This window comes from Talpa occidentalis, unplaced genomic scaffold, assembly GCF_014898055.3.
Source record: "Talpa occidentalis isolate TD23 unplaced genomic scaffold, MPIMG_talOcc4v2.1 talOcc4.10, whole genome shotgun sequence".
Lineage (NCBI taxonomy): Eukaryota > Metazoa > Chordata > Mammalia > Eulipotyphla > Talpidae > Talpa > Talpa occidentalis.
In genome coordinates, this window is record NW_023600993.1 from 105,944,064 (window position 1) to 105,969,371 (window position 25,308).

The window sequence follows — 25,308 nt, forward strand, 5'->3', positions numbered from 1 at the left end:
ACACCCCCAGCGCCAGGGACACCCCAGCACCTCCAGCGCCCACACCCCCAGCGCTGCCCCCCGTGCCGGCCCCCCCAGCACTGGCCCCCAGTGTCACCCCACCCCGTGCCCACCCCCCAGCGCCGCCCCCCGTGCCTTGCCCCACACCGAGTCCAGAATAAGTGGCAGGTGGGGGCCTTGTCTCTCCAGTCTAGACCGGCCAGCTTTGCCATCTCCCTGTGACCAGCTCTGTGGGTGCAGAAGAGACGCTCTCAGCCACAGCCCCCAGGGAGCAGCCAGGCCGCCAGGGAGAAAGCCCACCTGCTTGGCCTTGTACCCTCAGCGCACATGGTCGCCGCTGCCCGGCCGGAGCACAGTCCTTGTCGGACCTTCCTTGGTGGGGGAGGGGGCTCCCCAGCCAGGTCTGCTGCCCGCGGGAGGCGGGAGCCAGGCTGGGCGGACAGGCTGGGCTGAGCACAGGCTGGGCGCCTTGTGCCCGGTCAGGCGGTCACCGCCTGAGACTCCGCTGGCGCCGCGCGGGGGTGAGCGCAGGTGTGCACAAATATTTAAAATCACATGAAAACACAAGCCTGTTTCCCCTCCGGGGTCTCTTCTGGAGCCCCGGCGCTCTCGTGCCCACGTCCGTGCCAGGCCGAGCGGCTCCCGGGCCCCGGGCTGCCTTGTCTTCGGCGGGGCCCGTCGCGGCTGGAGGTGGCTCCCCCTCGGCCAGACTCCTTGGGTTTCCCAGGCTCGGTGCCGTCATCCTTTCAAACACCCTCTAGATGCAGTTTTGGGTCTTGTTTGGTCCCAGCAGTTATTTCAGAATGTTTTTTAAAATTACTGAAAGGTCTTTTTTTTAATGCTTTCGCATTAAATTTTCACTGCGCGTTCTAATAAAAGACAGCGGCCGACTCCGCGTGGGAGGGACTGGCCACTTCATCACGAGAGGTGGCCACGGGCCCCTCAGCGCTGGTTTTCCACAACCCGTCTGCCTCTCCAGGACGGCTGGGGGAGCCTGGCTTCAGTTGGTGGCTGTCCCCCACTGTCCCCATCATGTCCCCCTGCTGTCCCCATCATGCCCCCCCTGCTGTCCCCATCATGTCCCCCCGCTGTCCCCATCATGCCCCACCGCTGTCCCCATCATGTCCCTCTGTTGTCCCCATCATGTCCCCCTGCTGTCCCCATCATGCCCCACCACTGTCCCCATCATGTCCCCCCTGCTATCCCAGCTCGAGACTCTTGCCTGGTCTAGGTGACAGTCCTGCTCTTGTCCTCCGCCGGGCCAGGCCGTGTGTTCCTGGACTTGGTTGACCCCCCCACTGGTGCCATCTCGCTGCCCCGCCCGGGCTGCCTACTGCTCGGGCTCCCGACCGGCCGCACACTCCCTGCAGTGGACGCTGCTCCGAGCCAGGTTGTGCGGGCTCAGGTCTCCCCGCGTGGACAGCACTGGCGGTGTTCGGGGTCAGCACACGCTGGCGCCCGGCCCTCACCCGCAGGAAGGCGGGGCTTTCTCCTGGGGTGTCAAAACGTCTGCTGGCTTCAAGCAAGGATAAAAACCAGGAGCACAAGGGGCCTCACCCTCCATTTTCCCTTCAGATTCCCGTGGGGGCTGCTCTGCACTCTGGCCGCCGCCTCCCCGGGCCGAGGGCCCGCTGGGAGCACTGTGTCGGGCCTGACATCCTGCCCGGAGCACCGTGGCCTCTGCGGGTCCCTGCTCCCTGCGGGCCTGTCCACTTGGCCTCGCCCCTCCCTGGCCCCGACGCATCCCTGCCCGCCGCCGCCCTTCCTGCTCCCAAGCCAAGCAGGCATCGCCGGGCCCCAGAGGCCGCCAGACGCTGAGCGCGGGCACCCGGCGGGCCAGAGGGCGAGTGTGGGCACCCGGCGCGGCCCTGCCGCAGGCTGACCCCTGCCCCTTGCAGATCCGGTCCGACAAGGACAACGATATCCCCATCCGGTACAGCATCACGGGCGTGGGCGCCGACCAGCCCCCCATGGAGGTCTTCAGCATCGACTCCATGTCCGGCCGGATGTACGTCACGCGGCCCATGGACCGGGAGGAGCGCGCCTCCTACCACGTGAGTGTGGGCCCAGCGGCTCCCTGAGCAGCCGCCGCACCCGCCGCCTGAGCCCGCCGGGCTGAGCAGGCCCCCAGGGCTGGGGTTGGGGGTGCTGTTGGGGGGGCTGCAGAATCTGCAACTTAGCACATTCCTGGGGATGCCCGTGTGGCCCAGGCCCTCCCACTCAGCTCTGCCCCTTCTCCTGCCGCCCAGGGCCCGTCCTCCCAGCAAGCCCTGCTCCGCCCCGGAGGCGCCCTGCAGCGTGCTGGCCCCAGGCACCGCGCGTGGGAGGGCTCGAGGGGCAGCCCCGCTCCTGGCCTGTCTGCCCTGCAGCCCCCACTGGCCTCGGTAGCCGGGACGTGCCTGGCCTGTGTTGGCCCAACGCAGGCAGCTGGGCTGCTGGCTCCTGGGGGCAGTTTCAGGGGTGCCTTCGCCCTGGAGGGGCCCTCGGGGGACCTCCTCCCCGTGACAACCCGCCGCAGGACCCCGTGAACGGAGGCATGGAGGTTCTTCTGGACACCAAGCCCTTGGCCAGGGCCCCGCCCCTTCCCTACCCCACTCCCCGCCCTCCTCCCGCCCCTGCCGCCGGCCCCCCAGGACCCTTCCAGAGTGCGTCCTTCAATGTGCGGGCTCCAGAGGGTGAGCAGCCGGAGCCCGGTGACCCTTCACGGAGTGAGTGGGGAGAGGAGCGAGCAGGGCAGTCCTCCCTGCACCAGCAGCGCTGCCAGGGCCCTGCCCGTCCCCCAGCCCCACCCCAGGGGTCTCCATCCGCGCAGCCGCCCCCGCCATGGCCCCTGGGCGCTCGGCCCTGCGCATCCCCTTCCAGGACATTGGGCGCCGGCTCTGATGTCCGGCCGGTTCAGAGCGCCCTGCTCTGCCCGGCCCGGGTGACCACGCCGCCCCTGCCTGGTGTGTCCCGGGCTCCCCGTTTCCGAGGCTGCTTCCCACACCTGGGGGTTGCTGTGGCCCAGGAGCCCCCATGGCCCCCGCGCAGGCGGCTCTCGGGCCTTGGTCTCAGGGGCTCAAGACCACCCACGCGCCGGCCGCTTCCCTGGCCCCAGCCCGGTGCTCCCCCCTCAGCGCTGCGGGCCACGCGCTCCAGGCCCAGGGCTGCCGGCCCCACGCGCTCCAGGCCCAGGGCTGCCGGCCCGGGGTGTCCACGCGCTCCAGGCCCAGGGCTGCCGGCCCGGGGTGTCCACGCGCTCCAGGCCCAGGGCTGCCGGCCCGGGGTGTCCACGCGCTCCAGGCCCAGGGCTGCCGGCCCGGGGTGTCCACGCGCTCCAGGCCCAGGGCTGCCGGCCCGGGGTGTCCACGCGCTCCAGGCCCAGGGCTGCCGGCCCGGGGTGTCCGAGGTGCCGGGGCGGTAGGTGGGCCAGTGAGAGGAAAGCAGGGGGAGGGAGGGAGGAGCAGAAGGAAGGAGAGGGACACAAAATCGGGGCGTGAAGCCCCTGGAACATTCCAGTCCCGTCCCTTCCCTTCGTACCTTGAAAACACCCCGAAGTTCCTGGAGCCCCTTTCCAGCAGGACAGAGGGGCCTTGGCTCCCAGGCCCCAGTTTCCATGGCGCCCCAAGAACAGACAAAGGTTGGGCTGCACTGGGCACCCCATGAACCCCAGCCCCCCCAAGTTCAAGGCCCCCATGGGTCCCTACCTTAGGCTCCCGTCGGGGCCCCCACCCCCTCTGGGCACAAGCGGCCGCTGCAGGTGGCCATGGCCCCCGTGGTCAGTGGCAGCGCATGGTCCGAGCCGGCTGGGGGTCCTGGGTGGGCGGCGCGGGCTCCCTGGGCTTCCGGCTGCCAGGCGCCCCTTTTGTGCCCCCAGAGCCCTCCCCATTTCCACTGAGGCGCAGCCCCCCACGCCCCAGCCTGCCCCGGAGCCCAGGGCCGTCAAGTCCGGGTGCTGCGGCCGGCGTGGGCCTCGGCCCGCGGGCTCTGACCGTCCGCGTCCCCTCGCAGCTCCGAGCCCACGCCGTGGACATGAACGGCAACAAGGTGGAGAACCCCATCGACCTGTACATCTACGTCATCGACATGAACGACAACCGGCCCGACTTCGCCAACCAGGTCTACAACGGCTCGGTGGACGAGGGCTCCAAGCCAGGTGAGCCCCGCGCCGCCCCGGCCGCCGCTCACTTGCGAGTGTGTGGGGGAGACCAGCCTGCGCCCCCCTCTGCCGCCATCCCGCTGGGCCCCATCCCCGTCTTCAGCTGAGAAGCCAAGAACCAAGGGTGCGGCGTCCGCGCTCATGGCACCGGGCGCCCGTCTGGGCCGGCGCCCCCGCCCCGGGGAACAGACCTGCCACCTCCGGGCCTTGCAGGTGCCGCGCCCCAGCCCGGGTGCCCCCACCCCACGTGGCTGCGCCTCTTCCTCCTGCAGCCCCCACGTCTCCTCTGCCAGGCCGTCCTCCCTGCCCCTCCCGCAGCCCCGCCCCCGGGGTCCTGGATCCTTCCCACCAGTCTGCTTCTGGGGCCCCGCCCTGCGGGCAGACGGTCTCCTTCACCACCAAGTGCTGCGCGGGCACAGGATCCTGGGAAGACACCCCCAGCCTGGCCCCCCAAGGGACTCAGCGGGCTGGGAAACCCAGCGGACGGCGGGCCGGGGTCCCACCTGCCGGCCCGGAGCCGCACACGCCCCGCCACACCCCAGCACCCCGGCTTTCGGGACACGGGTCCCAGGGCTCGGCATCGAGCTGCCCAATGACCTCATGGCGGGACCGCCCGCCTCCCCTGCACCCCGCCCAGCCAGAGCCCCCGGCCAGGGTCCGCGCGTTGCCCCAGCCCCGGCGAAAGAAGCCCAGGGCTGGTTCCTCTGCACGAAAGCAGCGCCCGGGGCAGGCCTGCTCCCCGAGGCCTCCTGGCGCGGGGTGGCCCGTCCTCTTCGGGAGGGGCGTGACTTCGAGCGCTCAAGGCAGGAGGCGCCGCGCTGCGAGGACGTCCGGGGCCCTCCTGGACCCGACCCCCTGCGCCACCGCCGTCGTGGCCGCTCGCATGTTTATTTTATTTCTGAGCCGGAGGAGGAGCCTCGAGGGTGAGGCCGCGGCCGGATGCGCGGTGCGCGGCCCCTCGAGAGTCATCTGCGTCCTGAGAACTTAAACCGTAGCCTCAGTGATTTGGGCAGAAAGCCAATTATGGGGCTGAATTAGTTTTCAAATTAAACTGCAATTGAAGCTTGTGAAATTAATCCTGCAGGCGCGAGGCAGTTTGTACAGGGGTTCCGAGGGGGGCCGAGGCCCGGCGCCCCCGGCAGCCTCACCTGCGGGCGCTAATAAAGGGGCGCAGCAGGCAGCACCCCTTTCGGACGGACGCCTCAGCAGACGCCAGGGAGGAAACTCAGCCCCGATGTCAGTTCCTTTGCTGAAAGAGCTCAGATGCTTGTTCTGGGGGCGGCCCAGGAAGGAGCCGCCCCACGTCCTCTGAGAGCTGACGGGGTGCTGACCCCACATTGGACGCCGTGGCGGCGCCCAGTTCTCTCTGCCGGCGCAGGCAGATGAGGACCCTGGCTCCCCGGGAGCCCGCAGACCCTCCTGTGGGGACAGCAGCAGCTCAGCTACTGCCCACGAGGTCAGCCGGGCCCGGCCTTCCCTGGGAAGGAGCCTCTGGTGGGACCCACAGAGGGGCTGGTGGTGTCTGTCCTGGGGGTGGGGAGCAGCAGCGCCCGGGCACACAGTTTGTGTCTGAGCTGCCTCCTCTCTCGTAGGCACCTACGTGATGACAGTGACGGCCAACGACGCTGACGACGGCACCACGGCCAATGGGATGGTGCGGTACCGGATCGTGACCCAGACTCCGCAGAGCCCGTCCCAGAACATGTTCACCATCAACAGCGAGACCGGGGACATCGTGACGGTGGCGGCTGGCCTGGACCGCGAGGTAGGGGGCGCCCGGCCGGGAGCGGGGCTGGCCCTAGAGCCTGTGGGGAGGCTGGTCCCAGGCCCGCGGTGCGCCCTGCGTCCCGCTCCATGAGGGCAGGGCCCTGGGATGCCGCCCCCCGTGGTGCACTGGGTGACGGGCTGGGGGCGGGGCAGAGCCCCGGGGATCTCAGCGGGGCCTGCCCAGGCAGACGGGCCCTGCCGTGGGGGTGGGTTGTGCGCTCGCTGCCCGGCCCGGCTCAGAGGTGGCTGCGGGGCAGCTGGGGAGGGGCCCTCGGCCACGAGCGCGAGCCCCAGGGGAGGGTCGCGGGTAACGCCCCACAAACCAGACGCAGCCCTGGGGAGCAAGGGCTCCAGGCGGCCCCGCCGTCGGGGTTTCACGCCCTGGGAGGGCAGCGTGGCGGGACGGCTGCGTGCACTCGCCCTGCACACACGGGGCCGGCCGTGGCCCGGGCAGCTCGGGCAGGGAGCGGGGCGGGCGTGCTCGTGGGTGCGGCCGCCTGGCCTGGCCGGGTTGGGAGGGACCCCAGTGCTCGGGCCGGGCCGCTGCTCGTGGCCCGTGAGGCAGGCAGCACCAGGGCGGGAGACCCTGTCAGCTCGTCGCCGCAGCCCGCGGGCGCACAGAGCGGGTGGGCGGTGCCCGAGGCCTGGCTGGGAAGCTCATCCGGGAGGCCCGGGGCCCCGGTCCTGCGAGCCCCGTGGACGTGCGTCCAGAGTCGAGCTGCGCCTGGCCCGTGCCTGGCTGGCGGCTGCCCTGCCCGTCGCTGGCGCACTGAGGCGGGAGCCCTCCGGCCGGAAAGGGAGCGGCAGCCGCGGGGGGGCTTGCCGTGGGGAGCGGAGTCTTGTGTTTCCAGCAGGTTCGGCCCAGCAGCCTCCACTTAAGGTCCCGAACCGACAGCTTTGGGAGTGGGAGCCTGGGGGCAGGCAACTCGGGGTGAACTGTTCAACAGCAGCGCCTCGCGCCCCGAGTCTGGGGGCCCCAGAGCCGCTCCTGGCTGCCGCGGGGCCCGCCCCTCCCGGGCGCAGCCTGCGTGCTGAGCGCCAGCTCCCGGCCAGCCCCCGCCGGCCAGCTCTCCCCGGCCGGCTCCCCCGCCGGCTCTCCCCGGCCATGGCTCACCAGCCGCGCAGGCGGCAGACGCCCCCCTCCTCCTAAGAGCCCGGCCCTCGCCACGCACACGCTGAGGGGTGGTATCTGGGGAACGCAGACACCCCTCTCCAGACCCCAACGAGCCGTCTTCGGGAGGGGAAAACCCACAAGCACAACTGCCACGTGTCTAACCAGGCAGCGCTGTGTGAACTGCGCGATCCCACACGATGAGATGTCAGGGGAGACTCGGGTAAGACCCCGGCTGTGTCTCTCGGCCGGCGGCGACGCCCTCCCTCAGCCTGTCCCCGTCGCCTGCTTCCTCATTAGTCTTCACGGCCTAACAAGGGGGCGTCGGCTCCGCGCTGAAGGTGACCCGGGCTGCCGGGCACGCGCCCCGCTCCGCGCCTGTGCGGGGTCAGCGCCGGCCCCGGCCCCCTGAGCTCTGGACCCCGCGGGGAGCCCTTTCGCTACAGGACACCCACAGACACAACACGTGGGGCAGAAAATCCTAACGAGGTGCGAGGAGAGGGTGGTGCCCCCTGCGCCGCCGGGCTGGACACAGGCAGCGCCTCCCCAGCACCCACGCTGCGCTGACCCCGCCGCTGTTCTGCGGCTCGTGGGGCTGCGGGGCCACTTCACAAGCTCCCACTGTGAGCCCGGCGTCCAGAGCCCACACTGAGCCGCCGCCCTCGGCCAAGAGACTGAGCCCGATGGGCCCGACAGGATGGGGACCCCAGGCCTCAGACACCCCAACCTCCCATCGCCCCCCTGCTGCCCCTCTGGGTTGACCTGGCTGCCGCTCAGTCCTGGGTGCCGGAGGTTGAGCTGTGCTGCACCCCGATTTCCGGGTGGGCACAGCTCAGGGGAGCGGATCTGGGGCGCAGGGGGCAGGTCCGAGGGTAGAGGCCGGACCCAGCCTGCCCTGGCCGGGCACCTCGACCGGGTCACAAGCAGCCGCGGCCAGACGGGGCAGGGGGCAGGGGGGCAGGCGTGCGGTGCTGCCTTCTGGAGACGCACGGTTGCTTTATCTGGGCCAACATTTAAGCAGGAGTTTCTGTCCACAAATCCCATTTCTAGAGACTTAAGAGCCAGAGGCTCTAGTGTTGGGGCCCGCCTCCGCCGGGTGCCCATGCTGGCCTGTGCCTGGCAGGTCCAAGCCCCTCCCGCCACGGCCCGGGCACCAGGCCCCGGACCGGCTGGCCGGTCACTCAGCCGGTTCACAGAGCCCTGCGCCCACACCCCTGACCAATGCCCTGACCCTGTCACCCCAAGGCAAGCCTGGCCCCACCAGCACCCCATCCCCCCGCAGACTGGGCACCTCACGGGGGGCGCACACCCACACAGCTCCTCCCTGGGGCCAAGTGATGGCCCAACCCAGCAAGTGTCCGCCCCGCATGGTGGACAGACGCGCCGTGCAGTCCTTCGGGGTCGGGGGCTCGGACCCTGCCCTGCCTGTGGACAGAAGTCACCGGCCCAGGCGCCCGTCTCATGACAACCCCGCATGCGGCTCGGGGACCCTCAGCCTCCTCGGGTGTGGCACGCACGCAGGCGCTGCATGTGGATGGGCGCATGCGGCTTGAGCGCAGAGCTGTGGGGAGTGCGTGCAACCAGGGACGCGGCTCACGGCGTCCTTCCTCCACCGGAACTTGACACTGGCCAGGCCACATTTTGATGAATTCACTGCAGTCCACGGCCGGCCGGCCCGGCTCAGACGCCAGGGGGGCAGCTGGCGCCAGTGGGGGCGGCCCTGGGTATGCAGACCCGGCCCCGCAGCACCCTCTTTGGAGCCCGGGGGGTTCTATGCCAGCGCAGGCTGTCAGGGCACAGCCCGGCTCCTCCCCTGCCCTGGCAGGCCCAGGTGCACCACTCTGGGATCAGGGGGCCCTCTGGCCTCGCAAGGCCTCATGTCACCAGCGCCTCGCGGGCAGGCGTGACACCCACCACAGGGCTGGGGGCTCCCTCACGAGCCGCACCACCAATGGTGGCCCTTGGGACCAAGCACGGGGTCGGGGCTTTTAAACAAATGGTTCGGCCCCAGCCCAGCCTGGCGCCCCTGCTCAGCAGAGAGGGACAGACTGGAGACTGTGACCCTGTCCTCAGCCTCCGAATTCCAGTCCCGGGGACATCTGGCAGGGAGAGCACTGGCCGCAAGGCCGAGGAACACCTGCCAGGGGCCCAGGGCAGCCAGGGGCTCGGCCTCAGCCCCGTGACCACACGGGGACCCCACCAGGCCCCACCGGGCCCCCCAAGATGCCTCCCCTGCCGCTGGAATTCTCCCCCACCCACCCAGGGAAGACCCCCAGCTCCCCAAAGTAAGACCGGCCTGCCCTCTAGTGGCGGCCAGCCGCACACACATGAGCTCCCACACATCCGTGCACACACGACAGTGTGCGTGGGCCTGCGTGTGCGTGTGTGCGTGCATGCATTGGTGCGCTGCACCCGTGTCCATACACACGTGGGTGTGCATGAACACACGTGGTTACACGCACGTGTGTCCTGTGTCCAGCATGGACTGCTGCCCTCAGTGTCCCCTAGGGGTGCAGCAAGCCCCCGCGCCCTGGGGTCCACCCTGGGGACTAACAGGGTCTGCCCGTGCTCTCTGGGAAGCCACCCCCTCAGCTGCATGCAGCAGTGTGTCCGTGGCCCCAAGGAGGTGGGGCCTGCGCTGAGCTGGACGCCGACAAGGGCAGGAATGAGGCCCTCAGGGCCATCCCTCCCTCTCTGCAACCGTCCCTCTGGGCTCCCCGGGCTCCCCCTGCTGCCCTCGGCCCCTGCACCCCGTGACCCACATGCAGAGCCCCGGTGCCTGGACGAGACGGCCACCCCTCCCCACGGGCTGCACCCCGCCCGGTCAGAGGGGGCTGCGGCACGTGGCGCGCGGGCCGACAGCCAGTGCCCTGCTGCTGAGGACCCTCACCCCCACTCCGCTGGGGACACGCGCCCAAGTGTGGTGACGCCCGCTCTCACCCCCAGAAAGTACAGCAGTACACGGTGATCGTCCAGGCCACGGACATGGAGGGCAACCTCAACTATGGCCTCTCCAACACGGCCACGGCCATCGTCACGGTGACCGACGTCAACGACAACCCGCCCGAGTTCACGGCCAGCACGGTGGGTGGCGTGGCGGGGGCAGCCCGGGGCCGGGGGGCAGCCCGGGGCCGGAGCAGTGTCCGTGGCACCTCAGCCACTGTGGGGCCGTGTGCACAGGGCCCGCGGGCGCCCGGCTGGGGCAGTCGGCTGGAGGGGGCCAGGCCCTGCCCACAGGAGGGGGTGGGGAGCACGGAGAGGCCCACAAGCAGCGCTGCCCAGGACTGTGGCAGAGCCCTGGGGGCCGGACAAAGGGCGCTGCAGTCTTCGGAAGGCCGCACCCTCGTCCTCCCTCCGTGACGGACTCTGGCGTCCCCGGGGAGCCAGAGGCTCCCCACCATCTCCTCGGGCCCCCTAGGGGTGCCAACACCGCGGGCCGTGCCCCCTGCCTGTGGTGCCCCAGAAATGCGACAGGCTGCAGGGGTGGGCAGGGCGGGCCGAGGGGAGGGTCACAGAAGTCGAGGACCTCAGGGTCACCCCTGCATGCTGCCCCAGGGCCCCCGGGGCCAGGCCCTGGAGGACTGCGTTGGGTGAGCCCACGGCCTCGGTCCACATAGTACCGCGTCCAGCAGGGCGCCCCCAGCTGCAGCCTCCGCTGTGAGGGCACAGCGCCATCTAGTGGGCAGCTGGCGCGTGGCGGCAGGAGGCTGCAGCCCACCAGCCTGAGGGTGGCGGCTCTGGCGGCTCGGGGTTCCCTCCACGGGCAGGAAGGTCCCACCGGCCCCCGTCTCGGGAAATCTGGACACGCAGATGCAGCTGCGTCCCTGGGGTGCAGGGAGAATAATGACGCTGGACTCCCAGCCCCTGCCGGTCAGCCATGCCTGCCAGGAGACCCAGCTGCCCGCTCTGGGGGTGCAGGAGCACGTGGCCATGGACAAGGGCCCTGGGGAGGGGGCTGGCCTGGCTCGTCCCTCACGGTGCTCAGGGCTGAGTCAGGAGCCTTGGCCCACCCAGGGCAGATGGCCAGGTGAAGGACATCCTCCCAGGGACACTGTCCTGGCCAGCTGCTGACCACTGGGGCGCCAGCCCCCAGGTTTCCAAACCTGGGTAGGAGGGAGGCAGGCTGCTTGGTCCCCAGGGAGGACAGGATGAGGCTCCCCGGGAGGCCCCAGGTTCCTGGGGCTGCCGGGCTCAGAGGGCCTCCTGGTCAGTGCTGGTGGTATTGGGTTTGGTGGGGAAACAGGGGTTGCTGAGGGGGCTTTGTTGGGAGACAGGATGGACAGAACCCCCGGAAACTAGGGGCGCTCACCTCGGTGTCCCCATCTCTGCGCTGGCACTGAGTTCTGAAGCCCGCATGGCCGGGGCAGGTGGCCGCACTGGCCGGGCTGCAGGATGGCAGGGCCCGCGGGCACGGCAGTCAGGCCCTCCCCCCACCCCGGCACACCCAGGGGCTGGCTTAGGGGGAGGGGCCCCACCGGCACGTGGAGCCAGCGGGTTTCAGAGGGTCAGACGTGGAGCCACGGCTCTGGCCTGGCCCCCACAGGAGGTCCCCTGGGGGGTGCCCTCTGCTCCCGCCCCCCCAGTCTGGTTTCTGCTGCCTCTGGAGCCTCCCCCAGCAAGCTCTCTCCGCGCCCCCGTTGGTTTAATTCTTCTCTCCTTTTTAAAAGTTACTGCATTTCTGGCTGGGTGATTCACACCCAGAACCGTCTGGGAGGTGTGACCGCTGACCCCCGCCTGGCTGACCCCGGCCCGCTGACCCCTACCCGCTGACCCCCACCCACTGACCTCCGCCTGCTGACCCCCGCCTGCTGACCCCCACCCGCTGACCCCCGCCTGGCTGACCCCTACCCGCTGACCCCCACCCACTGACCTCCGCCTGCTGACCCCCGCCTGCTGACCCCCACCCGCTGACCCCCACCCGCTGACCCCCGCCTGGCTGACCCCGGCCCGCTGACCCCCACCCAGCCTCCACTGTAAGTCCTCTCCTCCCTGGCGATGCCGCTCGGGGCTCTCGGCGGCCACCCAGATGCACCGTCATCTAAGCAGAGCGCGGGAGAGGACCGGCTCTCAAAGGCCGGGTGTGCCGGGTGCGGAGGCTCCGCCTCCAACACAGGATGGGGCACGGCTCTGCCCCACTCCCGAAACACAGCTGGCCAGCGCTCTGCCTGGCAGGTCACTCAGAAGGCCCTGGCAAGCCCAGCAGCTTAGTCAGTGTCCACTACACTCACCCTGGCAGCTTCAATAAGAGAGAATTCATCTCACAGAAACTGAGAAGTCCTTGAAGGTGGACTTCAGGCACGGCTAGATCCAGGATTCAGCGGGTGATAGGACCCTCCCCTGTGCCGTAACTTCTGGGCTGGTTTTCTTCTCAGGCTGCACCCCCTGGGCCTCGTGACCAGACCTCAGCAAAGTCCCCTCAAAGTACCCCATCCCTCAAAGTACCCCATCCTCTGCCCAAAGCCAGGCTGCCCCGGACCCTACCTGGGCAGCAGCAGCTGTGGTGGGCCAGTGTTCCCCACCCCCACACTTCAGGACCCCAGTCAGGCAGGGCTCCCGGACCCTCAGCGCTGGCATGGACCGTCCCTGGAACGCGGCCTCGGCTCTCCCTCCAGTGGGTTCCGTTCCCCACACCGTGTCCGTGGCCCACACCGCCCCTAAACCCCCAAGGGCAGGGGCCTGTCTGCCTGCTCCCCCTGTGCCTCCAGGCCCGGCGGGGAAGCCTGCGGGGCTCCGGCACCCCCGGCAGATGATGCACCCGCAGCCCCACCAAGCCCTCACCCACAAGAGCCCGGCTTCCCACAATGGGTCCTGAGAAGCCGGGTGGGGGGCTCGGGCCGGGGGTGCAGTTAGCACCAATAGACCCAGTTTCCAGTCAAACCTCAGTGGCTGGTTCTCGGGACTGACCAGACCCCAGCTCCTCTGCCAGCCCTGGGAAGTGTGTTGGGGGAGCACACGTGGTGCGGACGCGTGTGCGTGCGCGTGTGTGTGCAGGAAGGGCTGCTTTAGGCGCGGGTCTACGCGCGTCTGAGCCCCGGGCCTTGCGGGCCTCAGCTGGAGGTGCCAGAACCCTCTAGAGATGCCGCCATGGGCAGCGCGTGGGCCTGAAGCGGAGTGGGGGGCAGAGGGCCCCCAACCTCCCGAGCTGCCCCCCAGCGCCTCACGGGCTCTCTCCTGACCTGCACAGTACGCGGGGGAGGTCCCTGAAAACCGCGTGGAGACGGTGGTCGCAAACCTGACGGTGGTGGACCGAGACCAGCCGCACTCGCCCAACTGGAACGCGGTGTACCGCATCATCAGCGGGGACCCCTCGGGGCACTTCAGTGTCCGCACAGACCCCGTCACCAACGAGGGCATGGTCACCGTGGTGAAGGTGGGTGCTGCTCGCGTCGCCAGGCGCCGAGCTCGGCCCCGTCAGGTCCCCGGAGCCGCGGTCCCGGCGGCCGTCCCGCCTCGGTGTGCGAGACCGGGGGGCCCCCGCGGGGGACGCGCCGTGCCTCCCGGGGCCCCGCTCGCCCCCGTCTAGTAACCTGGGCTTCTCGGCTTAACCCGTCCTTGCGTTCCCGAGACGCACCCGGCTTCGCTGGGTTGGCCGCTCTCCGCACAGGGCAGCACGCGCGCCTCCTACCTGAAGACGCTCCCCGTCCCCGAGCAAGCGGGAGTGGCCGCCGCGCCCACGCGGTCTCGTCGGGCTCGGCCCTGGAGGTGACAGACCACACTGTTGGGGCAGGTGCCTCTTGTTTGGCTGCCCCAGACCAGCCGCGCCAGACGGAATTACCCAGCGCTGGCGTTGGGGGCGGGGCGGGGGCGGCGCCCCGGCAGGTGGCCGCAGGGTTCTCTGCGCGCTTGTCTTGGGGCGGGATAAATAGGGACCCGCCGGCGCAAGGTCTTCACTAACTGTGGTCACCGCGCTTCCCGAGAAGCGTGCTCCGTGTAAACGTGTTAGCTGACCTCCGCAAGCCTCCGGCACGGGGCCGTGAGCCATCTTCCCACCCGCCTCTCCCCACGCCCGCCGTCCACGTCCCCGGAAGGCAGGGCAGCAGCGGCGTGAGGCAGCATCGGTCACTGACAGCTTAGCGAGAAGCAGCCTCGTGGTCCTGGCTAAAGCACTGTGTGCCGGGGTAGCGCACGGGCGACGAAGGGAGGGCAAGAAAGGCAACTCACCGCCAGATGGCCCGTGTCAGGTGTAAGAAAAGCCACCTAGGACTCCCCCAGCACCCAAATTCCCAATTGTCTCCAAAATGTCTGTTTTTTATCAATGGATTCGTTCCGGGCCTCCTGGACCAAACCAGGCCAAGGGCCGCCGCTCCTTGTCCCGCTTCTGGGGCGTGCAATCCAGAACCGCCCCCAACACACAGTTGTCTCTATCGGTGCCCCTGACTCGCTGGAGAAGCCAAGTCTCCTGTCCTGTAGAATGTTCCAGAAAACTGATTTTTCTGTTTAAGTCCTGGTGCTGTCTGGTCTGTCCCTCTGTCCCGTCTTCCCGTTAACTGAAGGTCGGATCTGGGGCAGCATCGTGAGGGTCTGGCACCTGGGCTGGGCCGGGCCACGCCCTCCATGCTCGGGCAGTGGCCGCCTCACGCCATCGCCTGTGTCTCCGTGGCCCCCGCGCGTATCAGGGCCTGTCCTTGGACTGGGCAACCCCTTCCAGGCCTTTCATAGCCGCATCTGAAAGCCCCTGGTTCCAAATAAGGCCCCACTCGCCAGTCCCAGGGCATCTCTGTAGGAGACACCACGGCGCCCGGGCAAGGCGGCCAGACCGCAGGCCCCTCACCACGCTGGGTGCCGAGCGGAGCAGGAGCCAGCCGTGCGGGGGCTGCGGGGGGGCGCCCAGCGGACTCTATAGCCCCCAAGGAGCCCAGCTGCCCCCCACGCCCAGGGCGGAGGGCAGGGCGAGGCAGGACCACGACTCTCTCCTGTCGGCCAAACCCCAGCATGCAGGAGCTAAGGGAGCCTGCGGCATGGGATCTGCGGGGACCTGCCTCCTGGGCCGGGCACAGGGGTGCTGGAAGCTGGGTGGGGCGCCCTCCCCCTCCAAACGCTGCGGCTCAGGCAGGGCCTCGCTCCTCGCAGGCGGTCGACTACGAGCTGAACCGAGCCTTCATGCTGACCGTGATGGTGTCCAACCAGGCGCCGCTGGCCAGTGGCATCCAGATGTCCTTCCAGTCCACGGCAGGGGTGACCATCTCGGTCATGGACATCAACGAGGCCCCCTACTTCCCCTCCAACCACAAGCTGATCCGCCTGGAAGAGGGCGTGCCCCCCGGGACCGTGTTGACCACGTTCTCGGCAGTGGACCCCGACCGCTTCATGCAGCAGGCCGTGAGGTGGGGCCCAGCCGCAGGCTCCCCGCTTTCCAGGTGGAAGGGACCCGAGACGTCCAGCGAAATCCGCAGCCCAGGGAGTCCTGGGGGCGTGCATAAGGGCGCTCCCCAGGTCAGAGGAGCCACGGGGTCCCCCAGCCCACCGGGCGCAGGTGGTGAGCAAGGCCGCTGTGCAGCAGGGCCCGGGATCCTGGAGGTTCCCCGAAGAGGTGAAGGCTCGGACGCCCGCGCCAGCCGCCTCCCACCTGCTCCTGTTTCCCCACCGCGCCTGCCTCCTGGGGTCCCTGGCGGGGGGGCTGTCCAGCCGGGTGGTTGCAGACCCATGGGCACTGTCCCTCGGGGTGACCCAGAGCACCACCCCACCCCCAGGTACTCAAAGCTGTCGGACCCTGCGAGCTGGCTGCGCATCAACACCACCAGCGGGCAGGTCAGCACCGCGGCCGTGCTGGACCGCGAGTCTCTCTACGCCAAGAACAACGTCTACGAGGCCACCTTCCTGGCGGCCGACAACGGTGCGTGCCCGGCCCCGCCATGGGCCTGGGCTGGGGACATGAGGCCGTCTGGCACCGGAGCGGGGTGGGCAGCACGGGGGGGCCATATGGGCCCATGGCCCACGTCCCCAGCCTCCAGGGCCGTCCCTCTCCTGACCGCTGGTCCCTCCAGCCTGCACACTGGGCCACACGCCGCCGTGGGACGGGGCTGCTGCGTGCCCAGCCCGTCCACCGAGCCGCCGGGACAGCAGCTGGGCCCCTCTGCCCCATGAGGCCCCCCACACAGGGCCTTTTAGTGTGCGGCCCTCTCGAGGCCCCGCCCGGGCGCCCTCAGCAGAGCGAGGGCAGGCAGGTTGCTCAGCAGCCTCCAGAGCAGCCCCTGGTGCTCCTGGCGCCCCTGACCGCCCGTACGCAGCCCCATGGCCTGTGGTCACAGCGAAAGCGGGCCTGGGAGGGCCGGGCAGGGCCTGTGGGAAGGCGTGTGCCTGCCAATGAGAGGCGCGGCGGCGAGGGCCGGCACAGACTGGGAGCCGGAGAAGCGGGCGGAGAGGGGCCGGGGCCCCACGTGGGGCTGGGCTGGACGGGCTGAGAGGGGGAGCAGAGGCCAGTGGGGCTGGGCCCAGGGGTAGCCCACACCCTGCCGGCACTGAGCCCTGGGGCACCCACCCGCTCTGCAGAGGCTGGGGAAGGGCTAGCCGGGAGAGAAGAGTCCGGAAGCAGGGTCAGGGCCAGCGCACACCCCATGCTGGCGGAGCGCGGCCCAGGGCTCTGGGCGAAGCATGTGCTCCCTGCAGCCCAGGTCCGTAGAGCCTGTGTGGGCGCCGTGCGTGTGTGAGTGTGCAGCTGTGTGTGCGTATGTAAGTGTGCACGCGAGTGCCCTGAGTGTGCGCGTGGCTGGTCGCGGTGTGTGGGCATCTGTGCAGGGTCAGGGCTGCGCGGGCTGAGGGCCTCCCGGGGCTGTCGTGGTCCACCTGGGGGGCCGAGGGGCTCTGGCCTGTCCTGGGGGCTGTGGGCTGGCCGCAGCATCGCCTCGTGGTGAGGTCCCGATCCCCGGAGGTGACCCCGAGGTCCCGCCTGCCACAGGGATCCCCCCCGCCAGCGGCACCGGGACCCTGCAGATCTACCTCATCGACATCAACGACAACGCCCCCGAGCTGCTCCCCAAGGAGGCCCAGGTATGCGAGAGGCCGGGGCTGAACGTTGTCAACATCACCGCGGCCGACGCCGACATCGACCCCAACGTCGGCCCCTACGTCTTCGAGCTGCCCTTTGCCCCGGCCGCCGTGCGGAGGAACTGGACCATCGCGCGCCTGAGCGGTGAGCGCCGGGCGGCCTCTGTGGGCCGGGCGGGCCGGGGCTGCTCTGGGCACCCGCGGCACGGAGGCCGGGCAGCCCACGTGGGCTCTAGCCAGCGGGGTGTCGCGTCTCCTGCCACTGTAGAGCAGCTCCAGCGGGCCCTCGAGTCACATCGCCCCAAAACTACATTTCGCTGTAACAAGGATGAGCGGGGGGACCCTGCGACACTGGGTGCGGCTCCAGGCCGCCGGTCTCACTCCGTGTGGCCCCACTGGGGGTCGCAGCTTCGCGGTCGGTGCTCCAGGCCCGGGCACCCGTGGGGTTCAGGCAGGGCCAGAGGTCAGGGGAAGGGCCTGACCCCCCACGCCCTGCAGATGCCCCCACACGGGCCACGTGGCTCCCGCTTTCCCTGGAGGGACAGAGCAGCGTCTCCCCAGACCTCGCTGACACCAAACAGAATCGTCCAGAAGCACTTTTCCAACTTATGGCCGAGACCGTTGTCTCCCTTTGCGGCTCTCGGCTACCGGGGGACGTTCCTTCATGTATTTTTGTTATTTCATTTCTTCTGTCTGTGCTTTGCCCTGGGGCGTTCTCCTTTGTTTTAAAGATGTATTTATTCATGCATCCAAGAGCTGGGGCGCAGGCCAGAGGTGCGGGGGTGAGAGGACTCCCCAGAGAGAGCGGGGAGCAGAACAGGCGGATCCACTGAAACCCACGGCTGCGGGGAGCAGCGGGGAGACAGGAGGGGTCTGCCGCGCCCTGTGGGCTGCTCCCGGGCAGGGGATCGAACTCGTGCTGCAGAGGCTGCGGACAGCTTCAGTGCTGAGACTTGGCCCCTGTGCCCCCGGGGGCCCCTGCGCCGGTGTGTTCTTGGGGGCGCTTTGCTGACTGATCTGGTAAACTCTTCACATAGTAAGGAGCCGCGTCCACGTCCCGACCACCGGGGTGAGCGGCTCTCGCTGCTGCTCCCACGCACCACTGAGACGTGTCGATGGCTGGGCCTCCTCGGGCAGCGGTCTCTCGGGGGCCGGGGCCGGCGTGCTGAGCGGCGGTGCTGACCGGCCCTGTCCTCTGCCCAGGGGACTACGCCCAGCTGAGCCTGCGCGTGCTGTACCTGGAGGCCGGGGTGTACGACGTCCCCATCACCGTGACGGACTCTGGGAACCCGCCCCTGTCCAGCACGTCCATCATCAAGGTCAAGGTGTGCCCGTGCGACGAGAACGGCGACTGCACGGCGGTGGGCGCGGTGGCAGCGGCCGGGCTGGGCACGGGGGCCATGGTGGCCATCCTCCTCTGCATCGTCATCCTGCTGAGTGAGTACGGCCGTGCCGCGCCGCCCCGGGCTCTCCGCGGGGCCTCCCGGACGCCCCTCGGGCCGGTGTCCCCGGGCCAGGGGCAGCAGCCTCCAGGGTGGAGGCCGTGGAGGAGGGGCAGCGCCCCCCAGCGCACTCTGTCCGGAGCGGGCGCTCTCTGGCGGGGGTGAAGGTGTGTCTCTGCCCTGGAGCCTGTCGCCGGCAGGCAGGCGTGTGCCGGCCGCTCCTGCTCCTCCAGCCAGCTTGGCTCCCCAGGTAGGGCGAGCGGGGAGGGCCCCAGGAGGCAGGACAGGGAGGGGTGGGCGCGGGCTCGGCTCCATGCCCAGAGCCAAGGGGCCCTCCAGGCACGTGGGGGGAACCCGCCTCCAGCTCCAGGTCATCCCCCAGGGCGGGTCCTCGTCACCGAGGTCACCACAGCTGCGTCGCGGGGTGTTCTCTGGCCCGGGCAGGAGGTGTCTGTGCCGGTGGGGACGCACGCCAGCCGGCCCTGGGAGCGCCCAGCGCGGACGGCCCCCGGCGGCCAGTGGCGGGCGGCCGGCAGGGAGGGCAAGGCGGCCAAGGCGGCAGCGGGGCGCCCGGCCGGGGTGCAGCAGCCACGGGCCCCCTCCCGCTGCCCCTCACCGCTGCTCTCCGGGCCCCGGCCGCAGCCATGGTGCTGGTGTTCGCGGCGTGGCTGCGGCGCCGGGAGAGGGAGCGACACGCCAAGCAGCTGCTCATCGACCCCGAGGACGACGTGCGGGACAACATCCTCAAGTACGACGAGGAGGGGGGCGGCGAGGAGGACCAGGTGAGCCCCGCGGGTGGCAGGGGCAGCTCCCGGGCGCAGCCGTCGGACACGTGGCAACTCCCCCCCATGACCCCTTGGAGCCCGCGGGCAGGGGATCCGCAGCCCAGCCTGGCAGTGTGTGGGCACCACGCCTGCCAGGGCAGCGAGGACGGTGGCCATCCCGGACGGCGGGGCTGTGGGCCAAGAGCAGCGGGGGTGCGGCAGGGCAGGTGGGGGGGCGCAGGCAGGCCGTCACAGAGCAGCACCCCCCCACCAACCCCCCAGGACTATGACCTGAGCCAGCTGCAGCAGCCCGAGGCCATGGAGCCCACGCTGAGCAAGGCCCCGGCGTGCGGCGCGTGGACGAGCGGCCCGTGGGCGCCGAGCCCCAGTACCCTGCCAGGCCTGTGGTACCCCACCCAGGAGACATCGGCGACTTCATCAGTGAGGTGGGTGCCCACACGGCAGCAGGCGCCCCGGCAGGACTCCCAGAGAGCACCCCGAGAGACGCGCCGCGGGGCAGGGACAGACCCAGACCTGCTCCCCAGCACAGCTCCCTGGCCTGCCGGCCCCCCGGCCAGCCCCAACTCCCGGCCCCCCAGCCCCCAGCAGCACCGTCGGCCCTGACCCCCGTCGTCCCCCTGGCTCGCCCGCAGCGCCGTCCAGCCCCAGCCCTGAGCCCCCCAGCCTGCCCACCCGCCGCCCCGTCCGGCCCTGACCCCCGCCCCCCTCAGCTCACCTGCTGCGCCGTCCGGCCCCGGCCCTCACCCCCGTCTCCCCCAGGGCCTCCGGGCAGCTGACAGAGACCCCACGGCGCCCCCCTACGACTCCCTGCTGGTCTTCGACTATGAGGGCAGCGGCTCCACCACGGGCTCCGTCAGCTCCCTGACCTCGTCCAGCTCGGGGGACCAGGACTACGACTACCTGGGCGACTGGGGGCCCCGCTTCAAGAAGCTGGCGGACATGTACGGGGGCGGCGAAGAGGACTGAGGCCTCCCGGGACCCAACGGGAGCCGCGCAGGTGCCCAGGAGCAGCGGGGAGGCCGGGTCTCCTGCCCGGACGGCCCTTTCGTGGGTTCAGGGCCCCTCCCGCCCAGCCCCACTGCCCAGCATGCTCGCCGCGGCCCGCCGGCCGGCCAGGAGAGCGGAGGCGCCGCCCGACTCGACACTCCCGCGAGCAGCCCTGGCTAAAGAACACGGAAGTGCCTTCCGGAGCGCGCCGGCCTCAGCCAGGAGCCGCCGCGGCAGCAGCCGGCCCGGCCCCGAGCGCCCGGCGGCCCGGCCAGGAACGGGGAGGATGTCGCTGTTTCTAGTCTCTTAAGGGGAAGAGTCACTTGGCAAAATTCACAAAGCAAAGCTTGTTTGGGGACACACCCCAGCAGCCCCCCGAGCGCGCTGGCTCGGGCTGGGGGCTCCCGGGGCTCGCGGGGCGGCTGGGGGCAGGCCCGCGCCGGGCTCTGGCAGCGGGAGTCCCGGGCAGCTGCTGGCACCACAGGAGCAGCTGAGCGCGTTCCCTCCGGCCCTGCCTGGAGACTGGAGAGCTGGGGTGGAGGCCCCAGGGACTGTCCCTGGTCTCCCCATCTCCGCCCTGCCATCCGCAGGGTCCCCCAGCCAACCAGGAAGCCTCCCCAAGGCCTGCTGTCACCCCAGGCGCCGCCCGGGGCCCCCTGCCTTGGGTGTCCGACGGAGCCACAGCCCAAATCAGTCCGCACCCAAAGGCCCCGGCACGAGCCCCCTCATCAGACCCGTCGGCAGCCGGCAGACGCCCTGGCCGGCCACCGGGCCGCGGCACTCTCCCGCCCGCCTGGCTGGGCAGGGCATCTGGCGCTCAGCGCCCTCGCTGCTGTCCCGCTGTCCCACGCGCGTCCGCCTGCCCCCCCCCCCCCCGTGGACCCGCGGCAGCAGGGGGAGGAGTTCTGCCTCCACTGGACGCTGGGGCGGCCCCGGGACACAGGAAGGGCCGCCCCGCAGCCTCTGTCCCTGCGGAGCAACCTCCCGCACTCCCCACAGCAGCCGGGGCAGGAGGCACCCCCGTGGGGCCAGCTCCTCTGCTCTCTGCGCCCCAAGATGGGTGAAGGCACCATAGCCCTGGGCAGGACCTGGCCTCGGTACCCCCGGAGAGGGTCCCGGCACCGACAAGGACAAAGGCTGCTGCTGCGGGGACACCTCGGCCGGCCTTGGGGAGGCCTACACGCCCCAGACCCAAGGCAGCGGCCGGGCCGGGCGGGGTGCACAGCCCCCTCCGGGGTGCGTGGAGGCGGGGGGGGGGGAGCGGGTAGTCTCCCTGCTTCCCCGGGGCCTGGAGAGGCGGGGCTGGGTGCCCCTTCCATGTCTCCATGGGCCTCTGCTCCGTCCCCCCAGCCCGGGGTGACTGCTGCCACGCTCATCCTCACCGCTGAGCAGCTGTGACCTGGGAGGTGCACGCGTGTGGCCGTGGGGTGTGTCACGGACGTCAGGGTTCACCAGCCACTCACTCCCCTCACCATCCCGCTGCTCCCAGGGCTGCCGGGACCCTGGCTTGGCCTGTGCGCATTTGTGCATCGACCTCCTGGTTGCCTGGGAGGGGAGGCGGCACCCTGGGCTGGTGCCCCCCTCTGTGTGGCCTGTAGGGTGGGGGCCTCAGAGGGTACCCCAGTCCAAGCCCTGCTATGCCCATTGCCGGGGGCCTGCGGGGGGTGCTGCCGGGGTGGGAGCTGGAATCTCATTTTTGTTGGTTTGGGGGAAGTTCATCCCGCGTCACTGCTAAGTGTGAACGTGCCGGGCGTGGCCCGGGGTGGCCCCGGCTCACCTTGGGAGGCTGCACCAGGCCAGGGCTCAGCATCAGCGACACCTGTGGGCGCCCCAGGCACCGGCAGCCCTGGGCTGCCCGCCTCATGCACCCGGAGCCCGCCCGGCCGTCACCCACGCCCCCTCCCCGGCCTCCCGCGTGGCCACCTCTGCCCGGGCAGCTCCCCGCGAAGTGGGGCCCCGCGGCCACCCCGTCTCCACACTGCTGGACAGCGGTCCCTGGGCGGAGAAAATGGGGTTCCCACGCCCTCCCAGAGGGTGCCGGAGCTGCCCCAGGAGCCCGCGGCACGTTAGCCGCGTGTCCAGCGTCCCCCCACGCAGCGCGTCCTCGCGCCATGTCCGCGGCGGGCCCGGCATGGGCGCTGGGACGTGCTGGGGCGGGGCTCGGCTTGTTGGGGGGTGGTTCTGCAAACGGGGGAGCCCCGCACGGCCGCGCGGGGGGCCTGGGCCAGCGGGCAGCACCGGCCCCGCGGCCCGACGGCGCGTCCAGGGCGGGGCCCCCGCGAGCCTCGGCTCCCCGCGCGGCGGCTCCCCGGGCGGGGCTGGAGGGGCGCCCCGAGACGCGTCTTCTCGCCGCCCCGTCTTCCGTTCTGGTTCTTCGTTGCATGTTTCCCGACCGCGCGGCGCATGACGAGGCCGCGGGCTGGACGCCGGGCGCCGGGGGCGGGCGCGCGGCCTCTTTTGTAACCGTCGACAGCACAACTATTTTGTATTGTTGTTTGTATCATTTTGTACCAAAAAGGCGAAGGGGGAGAGCGCGTCCATGTTCTCGTGTGGCAGCGCCCAGCGGCCGCGGCTCCAAACGCGGGGCGCGGGGGCGCGCGGGGCGCGGCACCTGCTGGGGAGGAAATAAAGTCCCCTTTGAAGTCGCCTCGGGCTGGTTCTTTCCGCAGGTGTCCCGGGCGGAGGGGCCGGCGGCCGCCCCTCGAGGGGCGCCGGGCTCCCGCAGACCGGCCGGGCGCACCCCGGGGCCGCGGCTCCTGAGCTGGGGCGCCGCCACGGAGGAGGCCGCGCCGGCGGGAACCCAGGGCCCACCCCGGGGCGCACAGCCAGGCCAGGGCCCGAGCAGAGGCCGCGCCGGGGCCCTGGGGGGGCCTTCCGCGCCACCCCCAACACACACCGAGGTCAGCGGCCCAACGGAGCCCGCGCCCGCCCGTGCACCCCCGAGCCGTGAGCGCCTCTCCCCCGCCCGGGCACAGGGCCTGCCCGCCGGCCCCGGGGTCCTGGGGGGACAGCCCAGCCGGTGAGGTGGCTCAGGCCTGGCGAAGGCGCAGGGGCTTCCCGCGCTCGGGGGGCCCCGCCTTCTGGGTCCCGCGGGGGGGGGCGCCCCAGGGGGCAGCCGGGCACGGGCGCGGGCGGCACAGCCCCGGACCCCGCGGGTCCCTGGGGCGAGCTCAGCAGGGATGGCCGCGCCCCCGCCCCGCCGCCGCAGAGGCCGGTCGGCGCCCGCGGGGTCAGGCTCCCGCCCGCGGCAGGGCCGCTCGGCCTCCTCGCCCCAGGCCTGTCATGGGCACAAACTTGCGTCCACAAAGCAGGACAGAAACGGCCCCGGCTACCCGCGGGCAGCTCGGCCACCACAGCACAGGGAGCCGCGTGGATTCCGGGCCGGCAGCTAATCACGCTCACAACCAGGCGGCGCGGGGGCGGGGGGCGGGGGGCGGGGGGCTGGGGGCGGACCCCGAGGCCGGGGAGGGAGGCCTGAGGCCCCGCCCAGACCCCGCCCAGCTCCCCGGGGTCCTTCACGGGAGGGCGGCCTCAGGGGCGGGCAGGCGGGGCCTCAGGGGCGGCCCTCGCTGGCGCTGGCCGGGGCTGGGGCGCGTCCCTCAGGCGCCAACAGCGGGGAGGCCGGGTGCCAGGGCGGTGGGCCGGGGCCGGGGAGGCGGCGAGGAGCCGCTGCGGGGAGGCTCCGGCAAGGCCGACGGGCGGCCGGGAGGGGCGGCCTGGCCCCCACCTGCGGGCACCCCCCGGGCTGCAGGACCCTCCCGAGCGGGACGGGGGCCCGAGGGCCGCCCTGCTCGGCGCCGGCACTTTCCTGGCCCTCGGGGCGCGGCCCGGCTTCGGCCTCACGCAGGGCAGCGCAGGCCCCAACTCGGGGGGCTCTGGGGCCGGCCTCCCCCCAGGACCGGCTCTGGGGCGCGCGCTCTGGGCCCTCAAGCCAGGCGCCCCCGCCCCCGCGGAGCAGACGAGCCCGAGCGGCCCGAGTCGGGAGCGGCCCGAGTCGGGGGCCGGGGGCCGGGCGCGCGCCCTCCGGGCCAAGGACCGAGGACCCCGGCGCGCCCCCTCCCACGACCTCCCGCCCGCCCCCTGCTCGAGCCCCGCCCGCGCCCGCAGGTGCCTCGGCCGAGGGTTCCCCGCGAGCGCCCGGAGCCCCCCCCACCCCGCACGGCCGCTCCGGGCCGCCCCGCGCCGCGGGGAACGGGTCAGCGCCTGGCGCGGCCCTGGGCGCCTCGAGGACGCCCCTGCCCCGGCAGCCGCCGGCCGCCCACGCCCCCGGTTCCCGCGCGCCCCCGGGCCAGGGCGCGCACGGCAGGCCGGCCCGGCCCGGAGAGGACTGGGGCGCAGCCCCCCATCCCGCAGCGCCGGCGGCGGCCCGAGCTGCGGCCGCACCCCCGAGGGCCGCCCAGCGCAGGGGCCGCACCCCACGGAGGCCGTCGGGCCATACGGGGACAACGAGGCCGGGAGGCGGCGCCCCAGGCCCGCGCCACCGCGGACCCCCGACGGCCCCGGCCCGCAGCAGACGCCCTGGGGACCCCGGGGGCGCGCCCGGCTCTGGCGGGGCCTCCTGCGCGGGGAGTCCGGGCGCGGGGCGGGGCCCCCCGGGGGCTGGAGGGCGCCCCGCGGCGAACCCGACGGGAAACACAGGCGAAACGCGTACAGATAAATTTGTTTTTAATAAAGGAGTTAATTTTCTTTCAATCCTATATAAAACAATAGCCATTAAAAACTTCATTTTTGAAAGTAAAATATTTACATATGAACAAGTAACTGTGCAAAATTTACATGAAAAAATGGAAAGAAGGGGGGGGCCCTAAAAGACAAAGAAAGAGGCGCGACGGTCGGGTCGGTAAAAAATACTGATCAGGTCGAGCGCGGGGGCGCGGCCGCGGGTCCAGGCGGCGCGTCCGAAGGTCATAAAAGTCCTGTCCGGGGCAATTGGATACAATAAACCTCTGAAAATATAAAGAACCCATCAGCGTATCTGCGATAAAAAAATAGGTACAAAGACGGGGCGCGGGGCCGCCCCCGCCCGGCTCTCACTTCGTCCGCGTCTCCACTTTGAGCTAAAAAACACAGTGCAAGTAAAATAGACTCTCGGGG

The 25,308-nt window shown here is 71.1% G+C and overlaps 2 protein-coding genes across 2 annotated transcripts; both read left to right on the plus strand.

Moving 5' to 3' along the window:
* Positions 1-1,933: 1,933 nt before the first annotated feature.
* On the plus strand, positions 1,934-20,244 carry CDH4 (cadherin 4). The gene is given in 13 exon segments (XM_037501033.2): positions 1,934-2,054; positions 3,991-4,135; positions 5,731-5,903; positions 9,963-10,100; positions 13,201-13,386; positions 15,087-15,340; positions 15,707-15,849; positions 16,912-17,145; positions 18,204-18,437; positions 19,085-19,224; positions 19,489-19,512; positions 19,515-19,652; positions 19,987-20,244. Coding segments are annotated over 13 exon segments (2,100 nt in total). The 5' UTR covers positions 1,934-1,970; the 3' UTR covers positions 20,194-20,244.
* Positions 20,245-23,393: 3,149 nt separating this feature from the next.
* LOC119237707 (basic salivary proline-rich protein 3-like) lies at positions 23,394-24,871 on the plus strand. The gene is made up of 2 exons (XM_037501657.1): positions 23,394-23,489; positions 23,966-24,871. Exons 1-2 carry the CDS (start codon positions 23,394-23,396, stop codon positions 24,869-24,871), a joined length of 1,002 nt encoding a protein of 333 aa, XP_037357554.1.
* Positions 24,872-25,308: the final 437 nt, after the last annotated feature.

Coding starts and splice junctions, on each gene's coding strand:
- LOC119237707 (XM_037501657.1), top strand. CDS start 23,394: ATGGCCGCGCCCCCGCCCCGCCGCCGCAGAGGCCGGTCGGCGCCCGCG. Junction 23,490..23,965: donor GCTCGGCCTCCTCGCCCCAG/GCCTGTCATGGG, acceptor CCCGGGCTGCAG/GACCCTCCCGAGCGGGACGG.